At 44.2% G+C, this 25760-nt stretch overlaps 1 protein-coding gene across 1 annotated transcript; it reads right to left on the bottom strand.

Moving 5' to 3' along the window:
- Positions 1–25449, bottom strand: LOC119947922 (cysteine-rich protein 1-like). The gene is made up of 4 exons (XM_038769573.1): positions 25419–25449; positions 23857–23951; positions 8801–8855; positions 1–92 (listed from the first exon to the last, which is right to left on the bottom strand). The coding sequence occupies exons 1-4, from the start codon at positions 25447–25449 to the stop codon at positions 1–3; spliced, it is 273 nt and encodes a 90-aa protein (XP_038625501.1).
- Positions 25450–25760: the final 311 nt, after the last annotated feature.

The following is a 25760-nucleotide window of genomic DNA, read 5'->3' as shown; positions in this document are numbered from 1 at the left end:
CTAAGATTCAGTCTTCAAGCCACTCTGAGTGGGCACTGGGACCTTGGAGGAAGCTGCCCCAGGAGCTAAAGAAGTCAGAGAATGCCTTGTTCCTGTAAAAAGAAAGAGGAAAAAGAAGGTAGTGTTCCAGGTTATTTCTAAGCACCTATGAAGAAGGACAAAGGCAATGTTCGAATTTCACAAGCCCGGTGACTCAGTGACTAAAATTGCCCACCTGTGCAATGCAATCATTGCTGCAAACTTCCACAGAGACACGATTTTCCATCAGAACCAGAAAAAATGAATCCTGCCCAGATCACTGTGGAAACTTTATCAAGCTGTTCAATTAATTTCTCTACGTGGGGCATGAGAAACCAAACTAAATTTTAGCACCAACAATATTTATCCTCTTTTATACAAGTTCCTTAAGAGCCCTTAATGATCTCAAGCATTTGGGCAGGCAGGGGTTTAATTTTCTCTCAAGGGGCTTTTGGTCTGATGGAAATAATTCGGTCAGCCTTTTGGTGTTGAGGAAAACTTAATAGCAGAGGCTTCAGCCAGGCATTGAGCCATGTGTGTTTTCCAAGGGCCATCCATTCTCCCTGTCCTCAGCTTTCAGGGTCAGTTCCAATGGGAAAGTGAAGTTTCCCTTCAGGGTTCCCATTCTCAGGGGTGATGATCAGGGCAACACTGACATCAGCTACTGCAAGAAGGCAGCTATCATTTTTTTGGTTTGAGGCCTCTGGTAGGTGTGAATGCAGCTCAGAACCCCTACTAGCTAAGGAGATCTCAGCCATATGTTGCCTGAATATCATTTCAGGTGAGGGGCATCACCTCCACACCCCAAACCCTCCTGAAGCTTCAGACAGGTCACAGATGCCCCCAGCGTGGTTTCTGGAGCTACCTATAACCTGAAAAATGTCTACAAGTTTTTGACCTGCACTCAAGTTCCCAGAGACTGTGATTCTTAGACAAACCAAGACCTTTAACTTTGGGAAGTCTTCTCTCGATGCCCACAGAAGCCTTGGAGACACCTTCTAGGGCTCCCTTCTCACAGGGCTCAAGCCCAACCGCTTCCTGTGCCCCATCTACCTTTTAAACCTTTTAGACCTTTTAGACTGTGAGCCCAATGTTGGGTAGGGACTGTCTCTATATGTTGCCAATTTGTACTTCCCAAGTGCTTAGTACAGTGCTCTGCACATAGTAAGCGCTCAATAAATACGATTGATGATGATCTACCCTACCCTGCTCTCAGCCAGCCTTCGGGCATCTGTAAGACTTTCTCTGCCTAGTTACCCTCCCTGAGGTTCAAAGGTTCTTTCTTCTATAGCCCTTCAAATAAGTGCCCTCTGGAAGCAGTTGATGTTCCCCTTTATCAGGGCAAGATTTCCCTTAAAGCAATGGGGATTCCATCCTAGAAAGGAGGTTCATTCTTTAAGGGAAGCCCTGTAGTGAATAGGGCAAATTTTCATGTTACCAGACATCCACTATCAAGACCTCCTCTGTGCCCCCCTGCCTCTTTTTTTATTTTTAATGGTATTTGTGAAGCACTTACTATGTGCCAGGCACTGGGATAGATACAAGGTAATCAAGTTGGCCACAGTCCATCATGTCCCACGTGGGGCTCACAGTCTTCATCCTCTTTTCACAGATGAGGGAACTGAGGCACAGAGAAGTGAAATGACTTGCGCAAGGTCACGCACAGACAAGTGGTAGGTCCAGGACTAGAACCCAGATCAATCAGTCAGTCAATCATATTTATTGAGCACCTACTGGGTGCAGAGCACTGTAATAATTGTTTGGGAGAGTACAGGATAACAATATAACAGACACATTCATTCCCAGGCCCATGCTCTAACCACTAGACCATGCTCTTAGGCCCTAATAGTGCAATAAGAAAAAAAATAATTGTAGCTCATCTTGATTTTAGTAATGTTTTTGAGTGTCTGACCAAGGACATATTGATAAACAAATTGAGAAGATGTGGTTTAGGCTCTACTAAGGAAGCAGCGTGGCTCAGTGGAAAGAGCCCGGGCTTTGGAGTCAGAGGTCACGGGTTCAAATCCTGGTTCTGCCACTTGTCAGCTGTGTGACTTTGGGCAAGTCACTTAACTTCTCTGGGCCTCAGTTGCCTCATCTGTAAAATGGGGGTTAAGACTGCGAGCCCCACTTGGGAGAACCTGATCACCTTGTAACCTCCCCAGCACTTAGAACAGTGCTTTGCACATAGTAAGTGCTTAATAAATGCCATTATTATTATTATTATTACTACAGCTAGGTGGGTTGCACAGTTAGGAGGAGGTAGGGGTGGGCCTCTTACTGAAAGAGCTATTATGGTTATCAATAATTCAGTGTCAGTCCAGTAGGACATAATAAATGGCATTTCACAGTGGTCAGCCCTGGCTCCAAGGCTTCTTTGGTGACCTAGAAGATGGAATTGAAAACACGCTTATTAAATTCATGAAGTCACCAAGCAGAGTTGGGGAGACAGGATTTAAGTTCTACTGATCCTAGACCAACTGGAGAAGTAACCAGAGGCAAATGGGATGAGTTTCAATAGGATTAAAGGTAGGGTAGCATCCTTGGGGATGAAAAGAAAACTACACAAATACAAGATGGCAATCATACCATACTGTATGGTAGAAGAGTGTCTGTGCTGTAAGCTCCTTGAGAATGTGATCTCTTTCTGTTCCTCCTATTGTATGTTCCCCAAGAGCTCAGTTCAGTGTTCTGCACACAGTAGACATGAAATAAATGCTGCTACAGACGATAATGATGATGATTAACCACCAGTTGAAAGTAACGAAAGTCACACTATTGCTAAAAAGGAGCTGTGATTCCAGGATAAATGCATAGGAGCTATAAAATAATCTTCCTATTATATTAAGATGCAGAAGCCATTTGTAGGCCCCATAGTTTAAGAAGTCAAAGAAATCTTGGAATTTGTGAGGAGACATAAATTTCATTAAAATAGCCTCAGGAGTAATAATAATAGTGATAATAATAATAATAATAATAGTACTTGTTAAGCTCTTACTATGTGCCAGTAAGAAACAGCTTGCCCTAATGGACAGAGCATGGGCCTGGGAGTAGGAGGACTAGGGTTCTAATCCTGGCTCTGCCACTTGTCTGCTGTGTGACCTTGGGCAAGTCACTTAACTTCTCTCTGCCTCAGTTACCTCATCTGTAAAATGGGGATTAAGACACATGAACTGTGTCCAACCTGATTATGTTGTATCTACTCCACTGCTTAATACAGTACCTGGCACATACTAAGCACTTAACAAATAGCATAAAAAAGCACTGCTTAAGCACTGGGGGAGATACAAGATAATTATGTTGGACATAGTCCCTGTCCCAAATGGGGCTCACAGTCTAAATAAAGGAGCAATTGGAAAGAAGAGGTACAAAGTTGAGTGGCTTCCCAACTCACAACCCTATTCTCCCTTCCCACACTTCCTAACCAGGCATTTCCAAAGTTTTTGGTAAAATGCTGCTGGTAACAGCACAATGACATGCTTAGAGCAGTAGGGGGAGAAATACTGTGGGGGCAATTAGCAGCAAGTAATACCCCCTCCTGTTCTTCAGATTTACTTGGGGGCATTCAGTTTGATTTTATGCCATTTTATTCAGAGAAGCAGCGTGGCCTAGTGGATAGAGCATGGGGCTGGGAGTCAGAAGGACCTGGGTTCTGATCCTGGCTCCACTATCTGTCTGCTATGTGACCTTGGGCAAGTCACTTCACTCTGTGCCTCAGTTGCCTTACCTGTAAAATGGGGATTAAGACAATGAGCCCCATGTGGGACGTGGACTGTGTCCAACCTGATTACCTTGTATCTACCCCAGCCCTTAGAACAATGCCTGGCACATTGTAAGCACTTAAAAAATACCTTTTTAAAAAATCCCTGAAAAAGGTCCAAAGAAGCGCTCCAAAATGATAGATGGAGTTTTTCATGGAGAATGATGACTGATCCCTGGTCTTGAGAATCCAGGACTAAGAGCCTACATGAAGGAAATGATTCTAGTGCCAGTGGTTTGAGAGGCATCACTCTCACTCTCTAGTCCCTGCTGGTTTTATTTACAATGGGGCACCGGGTGCCATCAGCAAGTAGGCAGGTAGCAGTGCAGCACATGGCAAAGGGCATACAAAGGCTTTTTACATGCACGACTCCTATATGGCCTACATATGTGCCAATACTGCACCATAGGCCCATAACTCAGCAGGTAGCTGCTGAGGTTTTTGTCATCCTCATTAGCCAGCTATTTTTCATCATCACCAATCCTGCTGAACCCATCCAGCACTGTTCTAAACTCCGGGGTAGATACAAATCATACAGGCCAGATACAATCTCTGTCTCCCATGGGGCTCACAGTCTAAGTGGGAGGGAGAACAGGTATTGAATCCCCAATACACAGTTGAGGAAACTGAGGAACAGACAAGTGAAGTGTCTTGCCCAGGTCACACAGCAGCCAAGTGGTGGAATCAGGATTAGAACCCAAGTCCTCTGACTCCCAACCAGAATTGACTGTGAGCTTGCTGTGGGCAGGGAACCTGTCTATCAAATCTGTTGTGTTATACTCTCCCAAGCACTTGGTAAAGTGCTCTACACACAATAAACATCCAATGATCAATAATAATAATTGTAGTATTTGTTAAAAGCTTACTATGCACCAGGTTCTGTACTAAGCACTGGGGTAGATACAATTTAATCAAGTTGGACACAATCCCTGTCCCACGTGGGGTTCACAGTTTCAACCCTCATTAAGGTAACTGAGGCACAGAAAAGTGAAATGACTTGCCCATTCTGGGCCAGGAGTATGCCTGTCTATTGTTATCTTGTACTCTCCCAAGTGCTTACCACAGTAGTCTCCCCACAGTAAGAGCTCAATAAATATGGCTGACTGACCGACAATAAATACCGCTGATTGACTGATAGACTATCAGGGTTGTCGCATTGGACTAAGAGTTAGAGCTAGAAGAAGGATGGTCACAGACTCAGTTTCTCAGTTTCCTGGCTATTTGGACTTTCCCCCCTTTCACAGCATACACAACTCCCTGGAAGCCTTCCCCAACTGGATCATTCACTGCTGGCTCTTCAGCAGCCACCCCCATACCTGGACCCCACCCTGCCAATCACCTGCTTCCACCAGTCAATCATATTTATTGAGCATTTACTATGTGCAAAACACTGTAAAAAATGTTCTTGGGAGAGTACAATGCAACAGAATTAGCAGACGTTCCCTACCCACTCCATACCAGGAATCTCTCTCTCTCTCCCTCTCTCTCTCTCTCTCTCTCTCTCTCTCTCTCTCTCTCTCTCTCTCTCTCATTCATTCAATCGTATTTATTGAGCACTTACTGTGTGCAGAGCACTGTACTAAGCGCTTGGGAAGTACAAGTTGGCAACATATAGAGACGGTCCCTACCCAACAATGGGCTCACAGTCTAGAAGGGGGGAGACAGACAATAAAACAAAACATGTAGACAAGTGTCAAAACAACTCCCAATAATATTCTGGGCACGTTGCCAGGTTTATACATTGCAGCCTTTGCTGGTTACTCATTCAATCATATTTATTGAGCACTTACTGTGTGCAGAGCACTGTACTAAGCACTTGGAAAGTACAATTTGGCAACAATTCGGTTACTCGATGAAATAACACCAGACTGATATATTGTGTTGAGAGACGTAACAATCACAGTTTGATACTGAGGAAGGATGTGGATTCTCCTCCCAAGGAAGTCTTTAAAAACAGGAGAGAAGGTAGTCTTTCTGGCTTGGCTTATGTACTACACTACCTGATCGCAGGGAAACAGATTGGAGAGCCTCCTATCTTTTCAGGGGAGCATATTTAGAGGACTGGACTCTACAGTGGTTTAAGGAAGATTAGGAAAGAATTCCCAAAATTCTCTGAACTCTGAGTCTTGCTAATGTTTAACTGTACACTAACTCACTAAGCTTCATGCCCTGACCCTTGGGATCAAGAGACCCATTCATTTTGCACTTTAGGCTCATTGCAATAGTATCTTTTAGACTGTGAGCCCACTGCTGGGTAGGGACTGTCTCTATATGTTGCCAATTTGTACTTCCCAAGCGCTTAGTACAGTGCTCTGCACACAGTAAGTGCTCAATAAATACGATTGATGATGATGATGATATTGTTGGCCGCCTCCATTTTAAGTTTATGCCACTCCACAAATAGTTGAGTTTGAGCTCAAAGGAACTGACTTCACTCCCAAGGAGAGACCTAAGATCACATTCCCCTAAGCACCATCATTATCTGTGTTGATAATAATAAAATAATGATGGCATCTGTTAAGCATTTACTAAGTGCGAAGCACTGTTCTAAGTGCTGGAGGGGATACCAAGTGATCATGTTGTCCCACGTCTGACGCACAATCTTAATCCCCATTTTACAGATGAGGTAACTGAGGCACAGAGAAGTTAAGTGACTTGCCCCAAGTCACACAGCTGAAAAGTGGAAAAGCCGGGATTAGAACCCATGACCTCTAACTCCCAAGCCCATGCTCTTTCCACTGAGCCATGCTGTTGATGGTACACAGGAGGCTCTGTGTTTGAGCCAGGGGCATAACACTTGACCTGACATGCATCAGGTTTTTTTTTTTTTGGAACAGTACGTGTTAAGTACTTGTTAAGTTATGTGTCAGGCAATGTTCTAAGCGCTGGGGTAAATACAATTTAATCAGGTACGACACAGTCCCTGTCCAAACAACGCAGTCTAAGTAGGAGAAAGACCAAGTATTGATTGACCATTTTGCAATTGAGGAAACTGAGGCACAGAGAAGTTAAGTGACTCACTCAAGGTCACACAGCCAGGATTCGAACCCAGGTCCTCTGGTTCCAGGCCTATACTTTATCCACTAGGCCATGCTGGTTCAAAGTTTCAGTGATAATGATGATGATTTTCAAGTTAATTATCATATTGATGATTCTCCACATTTGGAACAGGACATCCCAACAGAAGGCCTAAGCAGGATATAAGCTGGCTCTCCACAAGGCACCTCTAAGATGGAAAGAGCCTGCAAAAACTCCAAGGGAACATCCTCGGCGCTTGTGTCGGATGAAGCAATGAATACAGAAACGTTTGGGGCTAGAAGAGACAGAAGAGAAGCGGCGTGGCTCAGTGGAAAGAGCATGGGCTTGGGAGTCAGAAGTCATGGGTTCTAATCCCAGCTCCACCATTGACCTTGGGCAATCACTTGACGTCTCTGGGCCTCAGTTACCTCAACTGTAAAATGGGGATTAAGACTGTGAGCCCCACGTGGGACAACCTGATCACCTTGTATCCCCCCCGCCCCAGTGCTTAGAACAGTGCTTGGCACATAGTAAGCGCTTAACAAATGCCATCATTATTATTATTATTATTATTTATCAGCTGTTTCCCTAGGACCGAGGGAGGCCCATCCTTGGTGATTCAGCAGCCAGTTCTGGCAGTGGGAAGGGGGGAAGGGATCTCTCTCACTAGATGTTACCCCAGAACATCAGCAACAGGGAGGAACTCTGCCCAAACCCAGACAAATGAAATCGGTTAGCCTGTAAGTGGGTCAATGGGAATTGGGTTCCATTCATTGTCTTGCTGGATGGATGTAAGCTGGGGGACTGAATCATGCCTGGTACATGGGGTCCTTCGGTCCAGTCTTGCCCCATGCTGGGCTAGAGCAGTGTGGTAAGGCTGCTGAGCTACTTCTGTTCTAGTCCATTCAGGGGGAGGAAAGAGGAAAAGGACCCCAGCTCTGGACCATTCCTCCGGCTCGAAGCTTAACAATACCACTATCATTATTACTATTATTGTTATACTAAGCAAGCTTGGAATAGTGCAACTTGAAGTCAGTCCTTAATCAATGGGCAGCCTGGAAAGCCATACATAAAATAGGAGGGAAGGTTGGCCTGCTCTGAATGCCTTGGAGTCACAGCAGCTATGAAGGTGCTCTCTGGCTTTGGCTTTGTGCAGTCCAAAGAATGCAATACTTAAACCTGAGGATGACTAAATTGACACTCATCTTGAACCCTCTGCTTCTATTAATAACAATGGTATTTGTTAAGCGCACTTACCATGTGCTGAGCACTGTTCTAAGCGCTGGGATAGAAACAAGGTCATCAGGTTGTCCCATGTGGGGCTCACAGTCTTAATCCCCATTTTACAGATGAGGTAACTGAGGCACAGAGAAGTTAAGTGACTTGCCCAAAGTCACACAGCTGACAAGTAGTGGAGCTGTGATTAGAACCCACAACCTCTGACTCCCAAGTCCATACTCTTTCCACTAAGCCATGCTGCAATCAAGCAGGACATTAGAGTTACATACCCAGCTAGGATCTGTGACCTCGTGACATTTGATATTTGTCCCACCCTCAACCCCACAGCACTTGTGTAGCTATTTCTCTATATTAATGTCAGTCAGTCAATCATATTTATCCAATGCTTACTGTGTGCAGAGCACTGTAGTAAGTGCTTGGGGGAGTATAATACAATATGAACAGACACATTCCCTACCTACAACCAGCTTACAGTCTGTCTCCCCATCTAGATTGTACGCTCACTGTGGGCAGGGAATATGCCAATTCTGGTGTATTGTACTCTACCAAGTGCTTAGTACAGTGTCCTGCACATAGGAAGTGCTCAATAAATGTCATTAAGCAGGATATGTGCACCAAAAAATCATGCTCTTGCAATTTTCCTCACCCTCCTCGCAGAGTCCTAGTTTCTGCCAGTATTACTCATGAATCTTCTACATAGCAAGATGAAATCCCAAGCTTCGCTAGCCTAGTTAACAGCGATCTTGAGACCAGAAAATGATTTACCTCTTGGTCCAAAGTGTCGAAGATAGCAGTGATTACAGTAAGGTTTGTCATCATACTGTGAAGTAAGAAAACAAAAAAAGAGAGAGGTAACACATTTTGTGTGACCAGAACAAAGTGCAGTTCAAGGGGTATTTTTTTTGAGAAAGTTCTCTTCTGAGGTATAGTTTATGGACAGAGCCATAGCCCAGGCCTTTCTGCAGAAACAAGGCAGCAGAAGTACTCTGTGCTATCACTGTAACCTGGATTTGGAAGCTAATTTAGAACTCCTACTCCCTAGGGGACTGAAAACTGAGTACAAGTAGGGAAGTGACATATCTATGCCCAAAAACTTCTATATTAAGCCCTGACTTTCATGTCTGTGAGGAAGGAAGCCATTGAGAAGCCATTGGAAGCAGCGTGGCTCAGTAGAAAGAGCCTGGGCTTGGGAGTCAGAAGTCATGGGTTCTAATCCCAGCTCCGCCGCTTGTCAGCTGTGTGACTTTGGGCAAGTCACTTAACTTCTCTGTGCCTCAGTTACCTCATCTGTAAAATGTGTATTAAGACTGTGAGCCCCATGTGGGACAACCTGATCACCTTGTATCCCCCCCAGCACTTAGAACAGTGCTTTGCACACAGTAAGTGCTTAACAAATGCCATTATTATTATTATTATTATTGAGAAGAGCAATTATCATCAACCTAGAAAAGAATGAATGAAGCCAAAATTACTTCCTCCTTTGACTGGAGCTAAGCTGCCACCATCTCTGAGAAGACTCAGATGGCCACCATACTAGGGAAGGTACTGCCCGGCCTCCCCCACCACATAGCGTCCTGAGAAGATAGCTTACCTCACTTACTGTCTGAAGCTGGCCCTGCCTGTCACGGACTTCAAGTTTACTCCCTCCCTTGCGATTCCCTCTTATATTGTGCTTGCTTGTCACATACCCCAAAGTGACCAAAGTCAAGTGAATACCCCATGAATAAACCTACTGGCACCTACTGATGGCCCCTTATAGGCTCATGGCAGACAGGCAAAATGTGTGGGACTAAATGTGTGTGGGGGGGGGGGTGGGGGGGGTGGGCAGTGTTAGGCAAAAGTGCTGTTCAGGTTCAGGAGCCCATTGTGAGAGCACAAGGTACATGCCAATGTAATTAAGCAGGACTGCATCTTGTAAGCTCTTGGACAGTAGGGGCTCTGTATGATCTTCAAAACAGGCAATAAAGTTTCTAAGACACTCCCACATATCCCATTGAACCTCAATAGCATCTAGACCCTTGGACAAAGCTCTCAGATCTGTGATTCCATCCTGAGGGATGGAAGGAGCTGTTAAAACCAACACTCATTTGCCATGACCCCAAACGGAGCCAAAGGCATCTAAATGTACCTTGAGGAGATCCATTTTCAATATGTCTATATTCAGTCATGGTGAGAAATGTAGCGTTTTTATTTGTGAAATTATTGCAGTGTCTTCTGGACGTTTCACTTGTGGCTTTCGGACAAAAGCCTTCTGAGGTAACCTCACCTAAACCGCTTAAACTCCCTGACTCCACCATGTCCTCTCAATCCCCGCCATCCAGACAGCTCACCCGAGTCCTTCCCTCCCAACACACCTCCCTCTTCCGCATTCAACCCATGCCCACCCTTCTCCCCCACTCCATCCTTGTCATCCTGTCCCAGCCCCACCCCTCGTCCTCCTCCCCTTGAACCTTCCCCATCAACTCACTCCCATCCAACCCCTCCCCACCCCTTATCTTCTCACCCTGTCCTTCCCCTGACTTTCCCATTACTGTAGATGGCACCACCATACTTCCTGTCTCACAAGCCACAATCTTGGCATTATCCTTGACTCCTCTCTCTCAGTCGACCCACATATTCAATCTATTACTAAATCCTATTGCTTTGACCTTCACAACACCACTAAAATCCAGTCTTTCTTCTCCATCCAAACTGCTACCACATTAGTCCAAGCCCTTATCCTATCCCACCATGATTACTGTTTCAGTCTCCTTGCAGAGTTCCCTACCTCCTGTCTCTCCCCATTCCAGTCCATTCATCACTGTGCTGCCCAGATCATTTTTCTACAGTGGTTGCCCATCCACCTCCGCATCAAACAGAAGCTCCTTATCATCGTCGTTGGGTAGAAATCGTCTCTATCTGTTGCTGAACTGTACTTTCCAAGCACAAGGTACAGTGCTCGGCACACAGTAAACGCTCAGTAAATACAATGAGTGAATGTGAATGAATGAATTGGCTTGAAAGCACTCGATCACCTTGCCCCCTCCTACCTCACCACACTACTCTCCTACCACAACCCAACCCAAACACTTCACTCCTCTAATGCTAACCTTCTCACTGTACCTATATCTCATCTATCTCGCTGCCGACCTTTTGACCATGTCCTACCTCTGGCGTGGTATGCCCTCCCTCTTCATATCTGACAGACAATTCTTCTTTTCACCTTCTAAACCCTACTGAAGGCACGTCTCCTCCAAGAAGCTTTCCCTGACTCATCCCTCCATTCCTCTTCTCCCACTCCGTCCTGTGTCACCCTGACTTGCTCCCTTTAGTTATCCCTCCTCCCAGCCCCACAGCACTTTCATTCATTCATTCAATCGTATTTATTGAGTGCTTACTGTGTGCAGAGCACTGTACTAAGTGCTTGGGAAGTACAAGTTGGCAACATATAGAGACGGTCCCTACCCAACAGTGGGCTCACAGTCTAGAATGGGGAGACAGAGAACAAAACAAAACATATTAACAAAATAAAATAAATAGAATATGTATAAGTAAAATAAATAGAGTAATAAATACGTGCAGACATATATACATGTATACACTTATGTACCTATCTGTAATATTATTTATTTATATCAATATCTGTCTCCCCTCTAGACTGTAAGCTCATTTTGGCCAGGGAATGTGTCTGCTACACTGATATACTGTACTCTCCTAAGCGCTTAGTATAGTGCTCTGAACACAGTGAGTGCTCAATAAATATGAGCATGGTTTCCCTTCTTTCACAGAACAGAAAGTTGAGGTATAAACATTTAGAGCAGAGCTTGGCACATAGCAAGCACTTGACAAATACCATAAATCATAAAGTAAATAAGGAGATTAAAACCATGTCCATATAGGCCAGATCTGGATATTGAAGTTAATTTTCCTATAAAAAAATTTCATTTGGTGCCTAAAACTACTGAGAGCAGATTTAACATGCTGTATCACCGTTAGCAAGGATTACACCAGGCAGACATGACCAGTGTTTTGAGAGACACATTTAACTAGTCACGCCTCTGAGAGTGCCCCTTATTCTTCACCCCTTAGTGCTTAATTACAAATTAATAACAAATGAGAAGTGCTGGGGCTCAAGTGATTAGATAATTTTACATTTTAAATTCGTAATGACTTGGAATAGGTGATGTTATTAGTAACGCAAGAGCTATTGACTGCCAACTCCAGAGGTGGCGGGGTTGAAAACTGCCATTTCCAGAGGTATCCAGACTGAGTCTCAGCAAGCCCTGGAAGAAATTGGACACTGCCCTCCTAGTGGCACATCTGTCTGACTGATACATTGCCGAGGAAGAGAGAAGTATCTGCTCTGGCTCAGGGTAAGACGCACAGAAATAGCGAGTTGCAGACTTGAACATCTATATTGCAGCTTGGGGATCTTCAGCTGAAGTCAATCTACACAGGGTCTCTTTATTATAATGGCATTTTCCTAGGTTACAGCTGCACCTCCATGATTGAAGTGCTTGGTACAGTGCTCTGCACACAGTAAGCGCTCAATAAATACGACAATGAATTTCAGATACTCAGAGTTCGGAAGGTCCATTCTGGTCTGGCAATTTAAAAAATACAGAATAAATGCCTTGGAAGCAGAGTCCGATTTCCAGAAACCAGTTGCGAACATTTAATAGCCAGCCAACATGAATTCTTTCCATTTATCTCTTCACTTTGTTTTACATTTTCTGGATCCCAAAATAAAAAGTTTAAGAGCAAACACCTAAGCTTTCCAGGTCCTGATTAAAGGGAACAGACTGCAGGAAGGGCCTGCACTATTAGTTATTTTGATTTCCCATTTACCTTGCTTTAACCAAGTATGAAATGTAGATGAATTTTTCTGTTCTATTTCCTCGTCTGTGTTGGAGGAATTCCATCAGTGTTTGGAATCCAATAAATTTCTATCCTAATACACAGAGAACAGGAGACCCTGAAGCCTGGAAAGAGCAGTTAGATAAGCTTCCTTTCCTTGGTTCACATAGATGAACTGGCTACACAAGCATTTGCTACTTGCCTGGGGTGAGTCACATGGGGTACTGCTAATCTTACCATCATTGCCCAAAGCATCAAAGTCTCATGCTCTCTACCTGGCTCACAATTATTCAGGGGACTGAGGGAGAGCTGTGGCCTGGATAATCCTAAAGCCATTGGGTTGGGGGGGGCGGGGGGGGGCGGTGAGGAATCAATGAAATATGCATATTTGGCCCTGGCTCTTAGCATTACGAACATTTCTATTTAAATGGATAATTAAACTGTATCCATTAGTGTGAATGAAAATCAACACCCATAAAATGATTTCCAAAACTGGACCCAACATTTAAACGCCTGTCATTTCTATAGAGTAGAAATCCAACAGGAACTATTTCCCCCAAGTTCTTTAGAAAAGTATTCAGGCAGTTTAGGGTAGTGGCTAATTGGTTCAAGAATAAAAATGACCCCTCCGTTAGGCTCAGTTTTCTGGCCAAGTACCTAGGTGTCTGTGAGCTACAGGCAGAACCCAATTAGGTACAGGGATGGATGACCAAAGAAATTGCCACAGTAGCCTTTCACTGTTGATTCCATTTGGACTTAAGGAAAATCTCTTGAAAATGGATGAGGGTGATATGGTTGAAAGAAGCCTCTCGGCACATTTAGTTTAATCTCCTGATTGCCACAGGCAGGAGGACTGCTGCACATCCCCAGCTCATTTGACCTCTCCTTACAGGGTCATAGAGCCCTAGGCCTCGAATAGAGCTCTCATTAGCCGCACGGTTCCAACCATCAATGGCCCTGGTTCTGTGAGAAGCAGCATGGCTGAGAAGCAGCATGGCTCAGTGGAAAGAGCACGGGCTTTGGAGTCAGAGGTTCAAATCCCAGCTCTGCCAACTGTTAGCTGTGTGACTTTGGGCAAGACACTTCACTTCTCTGGGCCTCAGCTACCTCATCTGTAAAATGGGGATTAAGACTGTGAGCCCCCCGTGGGACAACCTGATCACCTTGTAACCTCCCCAGCGCTTACAACAGTGCTTTGCACATAGTAAGCACTTAATAAATTATTTATTTTAATTATTATTAAAACTTCACCTGAATGGACCAATTGTTTAACCATAGTCCATCACTCCTCTTTAACTTCAGCTACATTGAGGTGATGTGCCCATCTGCATTATTTCTCTCCCAAAGGCAGGTGAACCCATATAGGGATTCAAATCCTCACCCTCCTTCCCCCCACTACCATCTTGGTGCCCAAGTCCCACCTCCTGCTTGAGCAGAGGGCCAGTGAATAAAAAAATTCAAGGGAATTTTTTGTTACTGGACTAAGGATGAGGAAAGAGAGGAAGAACAGAAACTGTAATCGAGATGGCTGGACGTTCATGGTATGTTAATTGGGATGTTTAATTGTTAGTTATTTGTGATTTGTCCTTCCTCCATAAACTGTAAGATCCTTTTGGACAGGAAAGTCCTCAATTTTACCTGCTTTGGTCTTCCTAAGACTATAGCTCGATGCATGAGTGATCAATATTTTTATAATGTCACGTTCCCCTCGGGTGACACTTTTCTTTATGTAAAGGAGAACAGAACTGGGCACAAATGAACAGGTACAAAATAAATATTTGAAAACTCTTCTCTTCTCTGTCTATTGCATTCCTGGAGCTAAAAAAAAATGTGTTAGGCAGTGACCTTGCAGTTTAAACTTACCCTGAATATGAAGCAGCTGATGACACCCAAATCTACATCTCCACTCCTGCTCTCTCTCCCTCCCTCTAGGCTCGTATCTCCTCCTGCCTTCAGGACATCTCCATCTGGATGGAGATGCGCTTAGTACAAGCACTTTCAAACTTTCAAGCACTTAGTACAATGCTCTGCACACAGTAAGCGCTCAATAAATACGATTGAATGAATGAATGGATGTCTGCCTGCCATACAAAACTCAATATGTCCAAGACTGAACTCCTTACTTTCCTCCCAAACCCTGTCCTCTCCCTGACTTTCCCATCACTGTAGACAGCATTACCATCCTTCCCATCTCACAAGCCCGCAACCTTGGTGTCATCCTAGATTCCGCTCTCTCATTCACCCCACACATCCAATCGGTCACCAAAACCTGCCAGTCTCACCTCCACAACATCGCCAAGATCCGCCCCTTCCTCTCCATCCAAACAGCTACCTTTCTGGTTCAATTTCATCCTATCCCAACTGGATTACTGCATCAGCCTCCTCTCTGATCTCCCATTCTCCTTTCCCTCCCCACTTCAGTCTATACTTCACTCTGCTGCCTGGATTATCTTTGTATAGAAACACTTTGGGCATGTTACTCCCCTCCTCAAAAATCTCCAGCAGCTGCCTGTCAACCTACAAATCAAGCAAAAACTCCTCACTCTCAGCTTCAAGGCTCTCCATCACCTCACCCCCTCCTACCTCACCTCGTTTCTCTCCTTCTACAGCCCAGCCCACACCCTCCGCTCCTCTGCCACTAACCTCCTCACTGTGCCTTGTTCTTACCTGTCCCGCCGTCAATCCCTGGCCCATTTCCTTCCTCTGGCCTGGAATGCCCTCCCTCCACACAACCGCCAAGCTAGCTCTCTTCCTCCCTTCAAATCCCTACTGAGAGCTCACCTCCTCCAGGAGGCCTTCCCAGACTGAACCCCCTCTTTCCTCTCCTCCTCCCCCTGCCCCCACCCTACCTCCTTCCCCTCCCCACAGCACTTGTATATATTTGTACAGATTTATTACTCTATTCATTTTACCTGTACATATTTACTATTCTATTAATTTTGTTAATTATGTGCATATAGCCATAATTCTATTTGTTCTGATGATTTTGACACCTGTCTACATGTTTTGTTTTCTTGTCTGTCTCCCCCTTCTAGACTGTGAGCCCATTGTTGGGTATGGACCATCTCTATATGTTGCCAACTTGTACTTCCCAAGCGCTTAGTACAGTGCTCTGCACACAGTAAGCACTCAATAAATACGATTGAATGAATGAATGAGCATGGGCTTGGGAGTCAGAGATCGTGGGTTCTACTACCAGCTCCACCACTTGTCAGCTGTGTGACTTTGGGTAAGTCACAACTTCTCTCTACCTCAGTTTACCTCATCTGCAAAATGTGGTTTAAGACTGTGAACGCCACCTGGGACAACCTGATAACCTTGTATCTCCCCCAGTGCTTGGCACAGAGTAAGTGCTTAACAAATACCATCATCATTATTATTATTATGCTTCAACACACCCAGAAATGGCAACTCATAGTCAACGTCTCACTCATTTTGTACTATACCCAGCATAGTGCCACATCGAGGCTGGGATTTAGTAAACACAAGCTGCTTAATTATGATGATGAGTCATTAGAAGCTTCCTGTTTCCCCTCATGAAGTCTGAAATATTGGAACACTGCTACCTTCAAGGAGTTGATTATGTGCCCTCCTTTAACTCATATGTGCTATTTTTTAAATGGGATTTGTTAAGCACTCACTATGTGCCAGGCACTGCTCTAAGCACTGGAGTAGATACAAAGTAATCAGGTCGGACACAGTCCATGTCCCATATGGGGTTCACAGTCTTAAATCTCATTTTACAGAAGAGGTAACTGAAAAATTAAGTGACTTGACCAAAGTCATCCAGCAGAAAAGTGGCAGAGTCAAAATTAGAACCCAGGACCTTCTGACTGCTAGGACTGTGCTATATCCACTAGGCCATGCTGCTTCTCTTTTCAAGTGCTCCTAACATTCCTGCTTTTAGGTAAGTGTAACATGAAGTGATGTCTCCCAGTACCTCCATCAGGTCCTCTAGGGAACTTCAACTCTGCCAAAAAGGTCTTTATAAATAAAATCTTAAAACAACTTTGTTTTATTGCATAGTCTTCATCACCTTTTTAATCCTTTTGGGAAGACTACTTTTTAAATCTCTCCTTCAGTTTTAAGGTTCTTGAAGCTAGGTGCCACGTTTTCCCTCCCTTCTCTTGCCCCATCTTTTACTCTCCCCTCTCTCTCAGCAATGTCCCAAGAAGGGGATCAACTGCCTCCTCTCAAAATCAACCCCCTCCTCTAATGCTAACCTACTTATTGTACCTCCATCTTGTCTACCTCACTGCTGACCCCAGGCTCACATCCTCTCTCTGGTCTGAAATTTCCTCCCCCTTCATATGCAACAGACCACACCTTCAAAGCCTCTTTTAAATCACATCTCCTCCAAGAAGCCTTTCCTGATTAAGCCCTCATTTCCTTTACTCCCTCTCTCTTCTGCATCACTTATGCCCTTGGATCTGTACCCTTGGATCTGATTACTTTGTATCTACTGAAGATATGAGGAGGGAGAAAGGATTTCTTTCCCCACTCAACTGGTTCATCATCCTGTGCTCTGGCAAACTACATGAAATGTCCCTAAATGAGCCTATGTTTGAGGGTGTCTACCTAGTCATCGTCATCTTCATCATCGTTAGTATTTACTGAGCAGCTACTGTGTGCAGAGCATTGTACCAGGCAGCCGGGTATAGCCAATAAAAGTAAAAGATCCAGCCCCTGCACTTGAGGATTTTATGGTATAATGAGGGAAATAAGTGGATGCAAATTGCAAGAGTAAGCGCATATATAAAACAAAAGAAAGTCAGTAAGTAAATCGAACAAAGAAACGTGCATGAGTGCTAATGGTGGCTGATGGGATCAGATGACCTGTGAGGTAGGGATGCCTGTTAGAGGAGGTATTTTTTAGGAGGGCTTTGAAGAGGAGAGGGAGATGGTTTGGTGGTTTTTTTGCAAGGAGGGAGTTCCACGCCGGGGGTGGAAAAGAATGCAAAATGGGTCCGAGATGGAAGAGTCAAGAGTGAAGTACAGTTAGAGGGCTAGCCTGTGGGGAGTGACGAATGTGAGGTGGGTATAGTAAGACAAGAGAGTTCATTGGAAAGAAGACAGCCTTAATAATAATGATGGCATTTATTAAGCGCTTACTATGTGCCAAGCACTGTTCTAAGCACTGGGGAGGTTACAAGGTGATCAGGTTGTCCCATGGTGGGCTCACATTAATCCTCATTTTACAGATGAGGGAACTGAGGCCCAGAGAAGTTAAGTGACTTGCCCAAAGTCACATAGCTGGCAATTGGCAGCTCCGCCACTTGCCTGCTGTGTGACCTTGGGCAAGTCACTTAACTTCTCTGAGCCTCAGTTATCTCATCTGTAAAATGGGGATTAAGATTGTGAGCCCCACGTGGGACAACTTGATAACCTTGTATCCCCCTCAGCGCTTAGAACAGTGCTCTGCACATAGTAAGCGCTTAACAAATGCCATTATTATTATAATTGGCGGAGCCGGGACTTGAACCCATGACCTCTGACTCCAAAGCCCATGCTCTTTCCACTGAACCACGCTGCTTCTCAGTGGTGGAGAGCTTTAAACATAATGATCATAAAGTTCTGGTTCTGGTTGGTAGGGGGGAGAAAAATGGATATCCATGAGAGATTTCTGTGGACAGGAATGATGCAATCTGTCAAGCGTTGTAGGAAGGTGATCCACGTAGTGCTTAGTGCCATGCCTAGCACATAGTAAGCACTTTACAAATGGCATTATGATGATGATGATGATGTAGGATAAAGAGGGGATAGACTGGAGGAAAGGAAACCAGTAAGGAGCCTGATGCAGTAATTCAGCTGGGAGATTAGGATGTTCTCTGTTACTTTAAAAGGAGACTTTGCCCTAGATATGACTCTAGGACTTATGCAGGCAGTGTCTCATAGCTGCTGGGAAGGTCATTCCAAGGCAAGATGAAGGCGGTGTCTCATAATTGCTGTAGGGCATGAACCTTAAACTCCCAGTACTAAATTTCCTGCCCTGTACCAGACTGAAAAAAATCTGCAAGGGAAACCTTTCCTTAGTTGAAACTATCCTAGAAAAAAGTAGGACTCCTGGATTGTGTCACCTTCACTATGGTGCATCCCAATAATATTCAGCCAGGTAATTCAATGCCATCATCCTGTGACTGGATAGATTAGAATCCCCCAGGGACATAGGAAGCTTCTGGGGGGTTTTGTGGCCGACTGGCAACTTGCAGGTTCAGCAGCCTGTTGGGGAAAAAAAGTTGATTGCCATAACTTCCTCCCCAGTGCAATGGCTTATCCTTCCTACAGTTAATGCGCTCACACACAAATGTAAAGACAGCTCTCCTTTTAGCAAAGGGATATTTCAGTATTCAATGTATAGGCAAAACTACCAAAATCGGGCTCTTAAGTTTCCCATAGCTGGGAGTATGCAGGGTAAAAGCAAAGTAACTAGGCAATAGAGACTTTGATAACATCCCATGCCAAAATCTAATCAAAAAGCCCAACACATTCTCTGGGGACTGTCAAACAGAGTGTGGTAGCAGCTTGGGTACCAAGCTAAGGTCTACAGGTTTACAGAGCTGTAGTGTTATTCAACCTTAGAACTCAGAACAGCGTTTAACACATAATAAGCACTTAACAAATGCAATTAAAAAAACCCTTCTCTATAGCTATGAAACCTGGACTCCCACAGGTGCCACGTCTGATTCTGCAGCGTGGCTCACTGGAAAGAGCATGGGCTTTGGAGTCAGAGGTCACGGGTTCAAATCCTGGCTCCACTAATTGTCAGCTGTGTGACTTCAGGCAAGTCACTTCACTTCTCTGGGCCTCAGTTACCTCATTTGTAAAATGGGGATTAAGACTGTGAGCCCCCCATGGGACAACCTGATCACCTTGTAACCTCCCCAGCGCTTAGAACAGTGCTTTGCACATAGTAAGCACTTAATAAATGCCATCATTATTAGGGAAGCAGCGTGGCTCAGTGGAAAGAGCCTGGGCTTGGGGTTCAGAGGTTGTGGGTTCTAATCCTGGTTCCGCCATTTGTCAGCTGTGTGACTTTGGGCAAGTCACTTCACTTCTCTGTGCCTCAGCTACATCATCTGTAAAATGGGGATTAAGTTTATGAGCCCCACATGGGACAACCTGATCACCTTGTATCCTCCCCAGCACTTAGAACAGTGCTTTGCACATAGAAAATGCTTAACAAATACCAAAATTATTATTATTATTATTTGAGCAGTTCCATCAGCATGACTTAATATATTCAATTATCAAATAGTAAAACAAGATCACAAATAATGAAGTCCTGGAACAAAATCAGCCACCTAGCACTGAAACTCTGAACACTGCAATCCAGCTACCCTGAGCTGCATGGCCTAGTGGATAAGAGCATGAGCCTGTGAATCAGAAAGACCTGGGTTCTAATCCCAGCTCTGCCACATGCCTGCTGTGTGACCTTAGGCAAATCACTTAACTTCTCTGTGTCTCAGTTACTTCATCTGTAAAATGGGGATTAAGACTGTGAGCCCCATGTGGGACAGGGACTGTGTCCAACCCGATTTGCTTGTATCCACCTCAGTGCTTAGAACAGTGTGTGGCACACAGTAAGTGCTCAACAAATGCCACAGTTATTATTGTCATTATTATTGTTACTAATATCAATTATTATTTTAAGGGGAATAGACAACCTTAATATACCCCAACAGTTGCTGTAGATGAGCTAAAAATGGGCAACTGAAGTTAAGGAGGAGAGAGGAAATGTCTTAAGGATAAGGAACATTGTTGCATCCCGGCTAAAACCTAGGAGTCAATTGTTGCAGGTAGGCCAACGTGCCACACAGCAATAAAGAAAGGAGCAGTTTTATTTGAGTAGAAGTTTTGTTAAGGATCATGAGACAAGGAGGAAAAAGAGAAACCAGGGTCAGGTACTGCAAACAACAAACAGGATGGCACAAAATAAGCAGTTTTTTGTGTGCCACAGCATGGTCAGGATTGCAGGTCTCACATTTGGTCTTTTCAGCCACATGTGTATCTATAGTTGAATTTCACCACCAGTGGTTTCTTCTTTGAGTACCCAGGACGATTACATATACCTGAATCCCAATGTGATTCTGATCAAAACACAGCATAGCAGATATAATCTTTGCAGCAAGAAAGAGACAGGACTAGTGCAGAGAGCAATGCCAAGACCTCTGTACTGTGTTCATTGACCTTTCAAAAGTATTTTATGCCATTTAACCGACCAGGATTCTGGCAATTGCAAAGCCAATTCAGCTGTCTTGAACATTCACTAAAATCCTTAGGCTATTCCACAACGGTATGCTAGTTGAATCAGAGTTGAAGGCGCCCTATCTGACCTTTTCCTCATCACTGTCAGAGTGAAGCCGTGCTGTGTGGTGGTTGTGGTCCTGTTCAACCTATTGCATGTCAGGGGGTTTGAGAACACAGTGAGAGATGTGAAAGATGGAGTCAAAATTTGCTTCTGAGCCTCTGGGAAACTCTTCCAGCTCAACAGACTTCAAGCATCATCATTCATCCTCAAACAGAAGCTGCTATGTGCAGAAGATCATGCTCTTGTGGCATATACTCAAGAAGAAATTCAAGTAAATATGAATTGCTTTGCAGATTCAGTTCAGCCCATTCAGCCTGTTGCCAAAATCTGTCAGTCTTTTCATCCACAATATTTTGAAAATCCAACTCTTCTTCTCCATCCAAATTGGTCCAATCACTTGTCAATGGCATTTATTGAGTGTTTACTGTGTGTAGAGCACTGTACTAAGTGCTTGGGAGAGCACAGTATGGTAGACTTGGTAGACACTATCCCTGCCTAGTCAAGAGGGGAAAAGGACCCCATTATCAACAACGAGATCTTAGACCACAGTCAGATCACCAGCACCTCCTTGAATGTTAAGCCAACTTGGGAGTGAGGCTTTGAGGGGCCTTGGAAGACGGGGGAAAGAAAATAAAGCGGTGAGGGAAGGGAGGAAAAAAGGAAGGGAAGAAAGGTGGGAAATTTGAAGGAAAGAAAAGGGACTCATCTATGCTGTCTTTTCTTCTGCCTCCATGTCATCGGCCACTTTTCTGGTCCTCAACAGATGCCTGCAGTAGTAAGCTCATCCCCAGTGGACTGCTCTGGCTGTCTGGGTAGATTGGCTGGAGTTGAGGCAGGAGGACAAGAGTCTCACATAACTAGCCCCAAAGCCCGATGCAGATCAGAAAAGCAGAGGCACCTATGGTGTCTCCTCCTGTCAGCAACCGGCAAGAGATGTAACTGACATCTTGGCTTTGAAGGGCTGGGCAGGCTAGCTTCAGCTGCCCATACTGCCTAAGAAGTTGTGAGGGCAAAGCTAATGGCTTTTCCCCACTCTTACCAATCCCATGGGGAGGATGCCTGCTACTTCCTCTCCCATGGAGTTGGCACTCATGACTGAGGCAAGACTCACAGCAACATGGCTTTCCTGGGCAGGACATGTTAGAGGAACTGATGCCACCCAGAAACTCCGAGCAGTTGTATGGTGAACTGAAAGGACCACGACCAAGCCAGGAGGGCAGAATAAATTATTGAAGAATATATAGTGAGACCCAGTGGCTATAACAGTGGACTGCCTGGGGTATGGCCTAGTGGCAAGAGCATGGGATTGGGAATCAGAGAACGTGGGATCGAATCCTGGCTCCGCCACTTGTTTGCTGTGTGACCTTGGGCAAGTCATTTCACTTCTCTGTGCCTCAGTTACCTCAACTGTAAAACAGGGATTAAGACTGTGAACCGCACATGAGACAACCTAATTACCTTGTATCTATCCCAGTGCTTAGAACAATGCTTGGCACACAGTAAGTGCTTAACAAATACCATCATCATCATCATTATTATTATTAGATAGACTCGCCTAGGGAGCAACAACTGGGAGAGGGTTGGCTCTCCTTGATCAAAGGCTTAGTGAAGACTGGGATAATAATAATAATAATGGCATTTATTAAGCACTACTATGTGCAAAGCACTGTTCTAAGCGCTGGAGAGGTTACAAGGTGATCAGGTTGTCCCACACGGGGCTCACAGTCAATCCCCATTTTACAGACGAGGTAACTGAAGCACAGAGAAGTTAAGTGACTTGCCTGAAGTCACAAAGCTGACAAGTGGCAGATCCAGGATTTGAACCCATGACCTCTGACTCCAAAGCCCGTGTTCTTTCCACTGAGCCACACTGCTTCTCTACCAAGAAGCAGGCTTGAAAATAGAGACAGGTCCTGTAAGGGATAAGGACTTAAGTGGAGTAAGTATCTATCTCTAAGTACAAACAGTTTGAGGGAGTGCCAATCACAGATCAGTCTTTTTAGCTACTTTTTTTACCTAGGATCTTCAGAACAGTAGCCTCATCTCTGAAAATGAAGGACAACTATTGCATGAATATCGACTGCAGTACTCTGTTTTTTTTTATCACCGTGGTGATATGATTACTTTTAATAAAAGAGACTTGTGGTCCGGGAACACAATAATTATCATCTATGTGCTTGTCTTGTCTCATGTTGTCAAGTCTTCTCCGACCCATAGCGACGCCATGGAAACATCTCTCTCAGAACACCCCACCTCCATCTGCAATCGTTCTGGTACTGTATCTGTAGAGTTTTCTTGGTAAAAATATGGTAGTGGTTTACCATTGCCTCCATCTGCGCAGTAAACCTGAGTCTCCGTCCTTGACTCTCTCCCATGCTGCTGCTGCCTGGCACAGGTGAGTTTTGACTTGTAGCCTTTCACTTGCTAGCCACTGCCCGGGCTAGGAATGAAATGGGTATGCCTCATCTATGTGCTGCTCTCTCTTAAATGTCTTCTTTTCTGACTGCCTTTATCTTTCCACTCGTCACCCTAAAATACTGTAGTAGGCTCCTCTACCCTTCAGTGCAATCCAGGCTACATCAGCCCATTAAACCCTCAAACCAGGGAGGAGATGAGGATGCGGTTGGGCTGTGGTAACCTTCAGACAAATAGATGGAAAAATCAGTTCATTCCTTACCTCTGCATGTTGACCAGGACTGAGTTGCCTTTTGCACTGGGTGCACTTAAGACAAAGAGGATTGTAGTCTCTGCCCAGGGAACGTTTCTTTTCAGCTGTTAAAAGGAAAAAAAATTAAGGTCTACATGATTATCCTCATTAAGCATTGCTAAGTGGGCCGGGGGTGGGGGGGTGGGGAGGAACTCTTAGTAGTCTCTTCTTCAAATCCATCACCTCAGAATCCTTTACAAGAGAGAAATTTCACATTTTTTTTCTAGGAGAGAGTGTAAGCGGTACTTTATGTCTCCTTCCCTATAAATTTTGCAGATCAATTCAGGAAGAAGTGAGAAGCTTTTCCTTGTTCTTGATTCATTTCTCACTAAGGAATTTGACCCCCTATTAAGGATTTTCCATGGACTGTGTATATAGGGTTGCACTGGATTTGTTTCAAACCAAACCCCTCTGCTCCTTAAATTCAACAACCTTAGTACCCTATCTCCATAAATAAGGATTTCTCTTGTCTCCTTTAGCATAACTATTCCTTGTTTATTTGACCTCTTTTGGTAAATTCAAGTTGAGGAAAAACTAGTACTTATTAATCCACCAGAGTGAGAATCAATTCCAAATTCACATTACAGGAGAGCTTTTTAGAAGGGAATAAAGATAAGCATAACATCCTCATGTAGTATTACCAGAGCATGAAAATTTAGATTGTGATTATAAATATGGTCTTCTTGGCAATTTAAAAATATACACAACATTCTGTAATTCCTGAATTTTCAAACCCATCATACACACAACATATTTCCATGCTGTCTCCATTGAAAATCTCTGATCTCCATTCCTTTTGTGCCATATATTGTTATGAAAAGGTCTCTTCCACCCTACATTAATAACATTGCTTTAGCAAGTCATTCAACTTTCCAGTGCCTCAGTTTTCTCATCTGTAAAATGAGGGTAAAATATCTGTTCTCCCTCCTTCTTAGATTGGAAGACTCATGTGGGACAGGGACTGTGTCCAACTGAATTTTATTGCAACTACCCTAGTTCTTAGCACACAATGAGCACTTAATACCATCATCATGACTATTATTATTATTATTTTGTAGCTCCTTCAACCTCATAGATCTAAATAGCAGAACTCTCACTTTTAGTATCAAAGTGTCTTTGTTCCCAAGAGCTCTTATGAATTGTGTATATATAATTTTCTCACTATCACTTTGAATTAGGAAAGAGCCATTATCTATATCTTTATAGATGGGTATATTGAAGTGCAGAGTGTTTGAATAACTGGCCCAACCCCCAAGAGTGAAGAGGAGCAGAAAACCAAATTGCAGAACCAGTTAAATCCAGAGACTGGACCAATTGCTTGTGCTTTCTCCTGCTGCTCTAATTCACTCTCAAACATACTCAGTGATCTGTAGTAAGAAAGACATCCTAGATAAGCAGAGGAAATAGATGACAAGAGCCTCAGGTGCTCATGGATAGCCTTGGGCTTCTCCTTTACTTTTGCTTCCTCAGATCTTTTATCCCTCCCTCCCTCCCTTTCTTTCTTTCTTTCTTTCTTTCCTCTTCTTCCTTACATACATTTCTTTTTATGTGATATTCCACCATGGCCTACTGGAAAGAGCTCTGGTGGCCTGGGAGTCAGAGGACCTGGGTTCTAATCCCAGCTCTGCCACTTACCTACTGAGTTTCTGCCTGAGGAGTTGTTGAAGCCCCCCATCAGAGACTTTCTCAGCTCACCGCTCTTCCCCACCAGAGCCTCCAAAAGTTTTGGATGAATCTTTTCTGAAGGAAAATGAAGAAAATATGCATCTCCTCTGTGATCTTGGCATGACACTTAACTTCTCTGTGCCTCAGTTCCCTTAACTGCAAAATGGGGATTCAATACCTATTGTCCCTCCTACTTACTCTGTGAGCCC

The sequence above is a fragment of the Tachyglossus aculeatus genome, chromosome X4 (genome assembly GCF_015852505.1).
Source record: "Tachyglossus aculeatus isolate mTacAcu1 chromosome X4, mTacAcu1.pri, whole genome shotgun sequence".
Lineage (NCBI taxonomy): Eukaryota > Metazoa > Chordata > Mammalia > Monotremata > Tachyglossidae > Tachyglossus > Tachyglossus aculeatus.
Note: the sequence above shows the minus strand (reverse complement) of the source record. Positions and strands in the feature narration are given on the sequence as shown.

Bases quoted from the DNA above. Each gene is read 5' to 3' on its own strand.
- LOC119947922 (XM_038769573.1), bottom strand. From the start codon at position 25,449: ATGGTGGAATATCACATAAAAAGAAATGTAT. The intron at 8,856-23,856 runs GTAAGGAATGAA...CTTACTTCACAG, and splicing joins GTCCTGGTCAACATGCAGAG to TATGATGACAAACCTTACTG. The intron at 93-8,800 runs GTAAATCATTTT...TTCTTTTTACAG, and splicing joins TCGACACTTTGGACCAAGAG to GAACAAGGCATTCTCTGACT.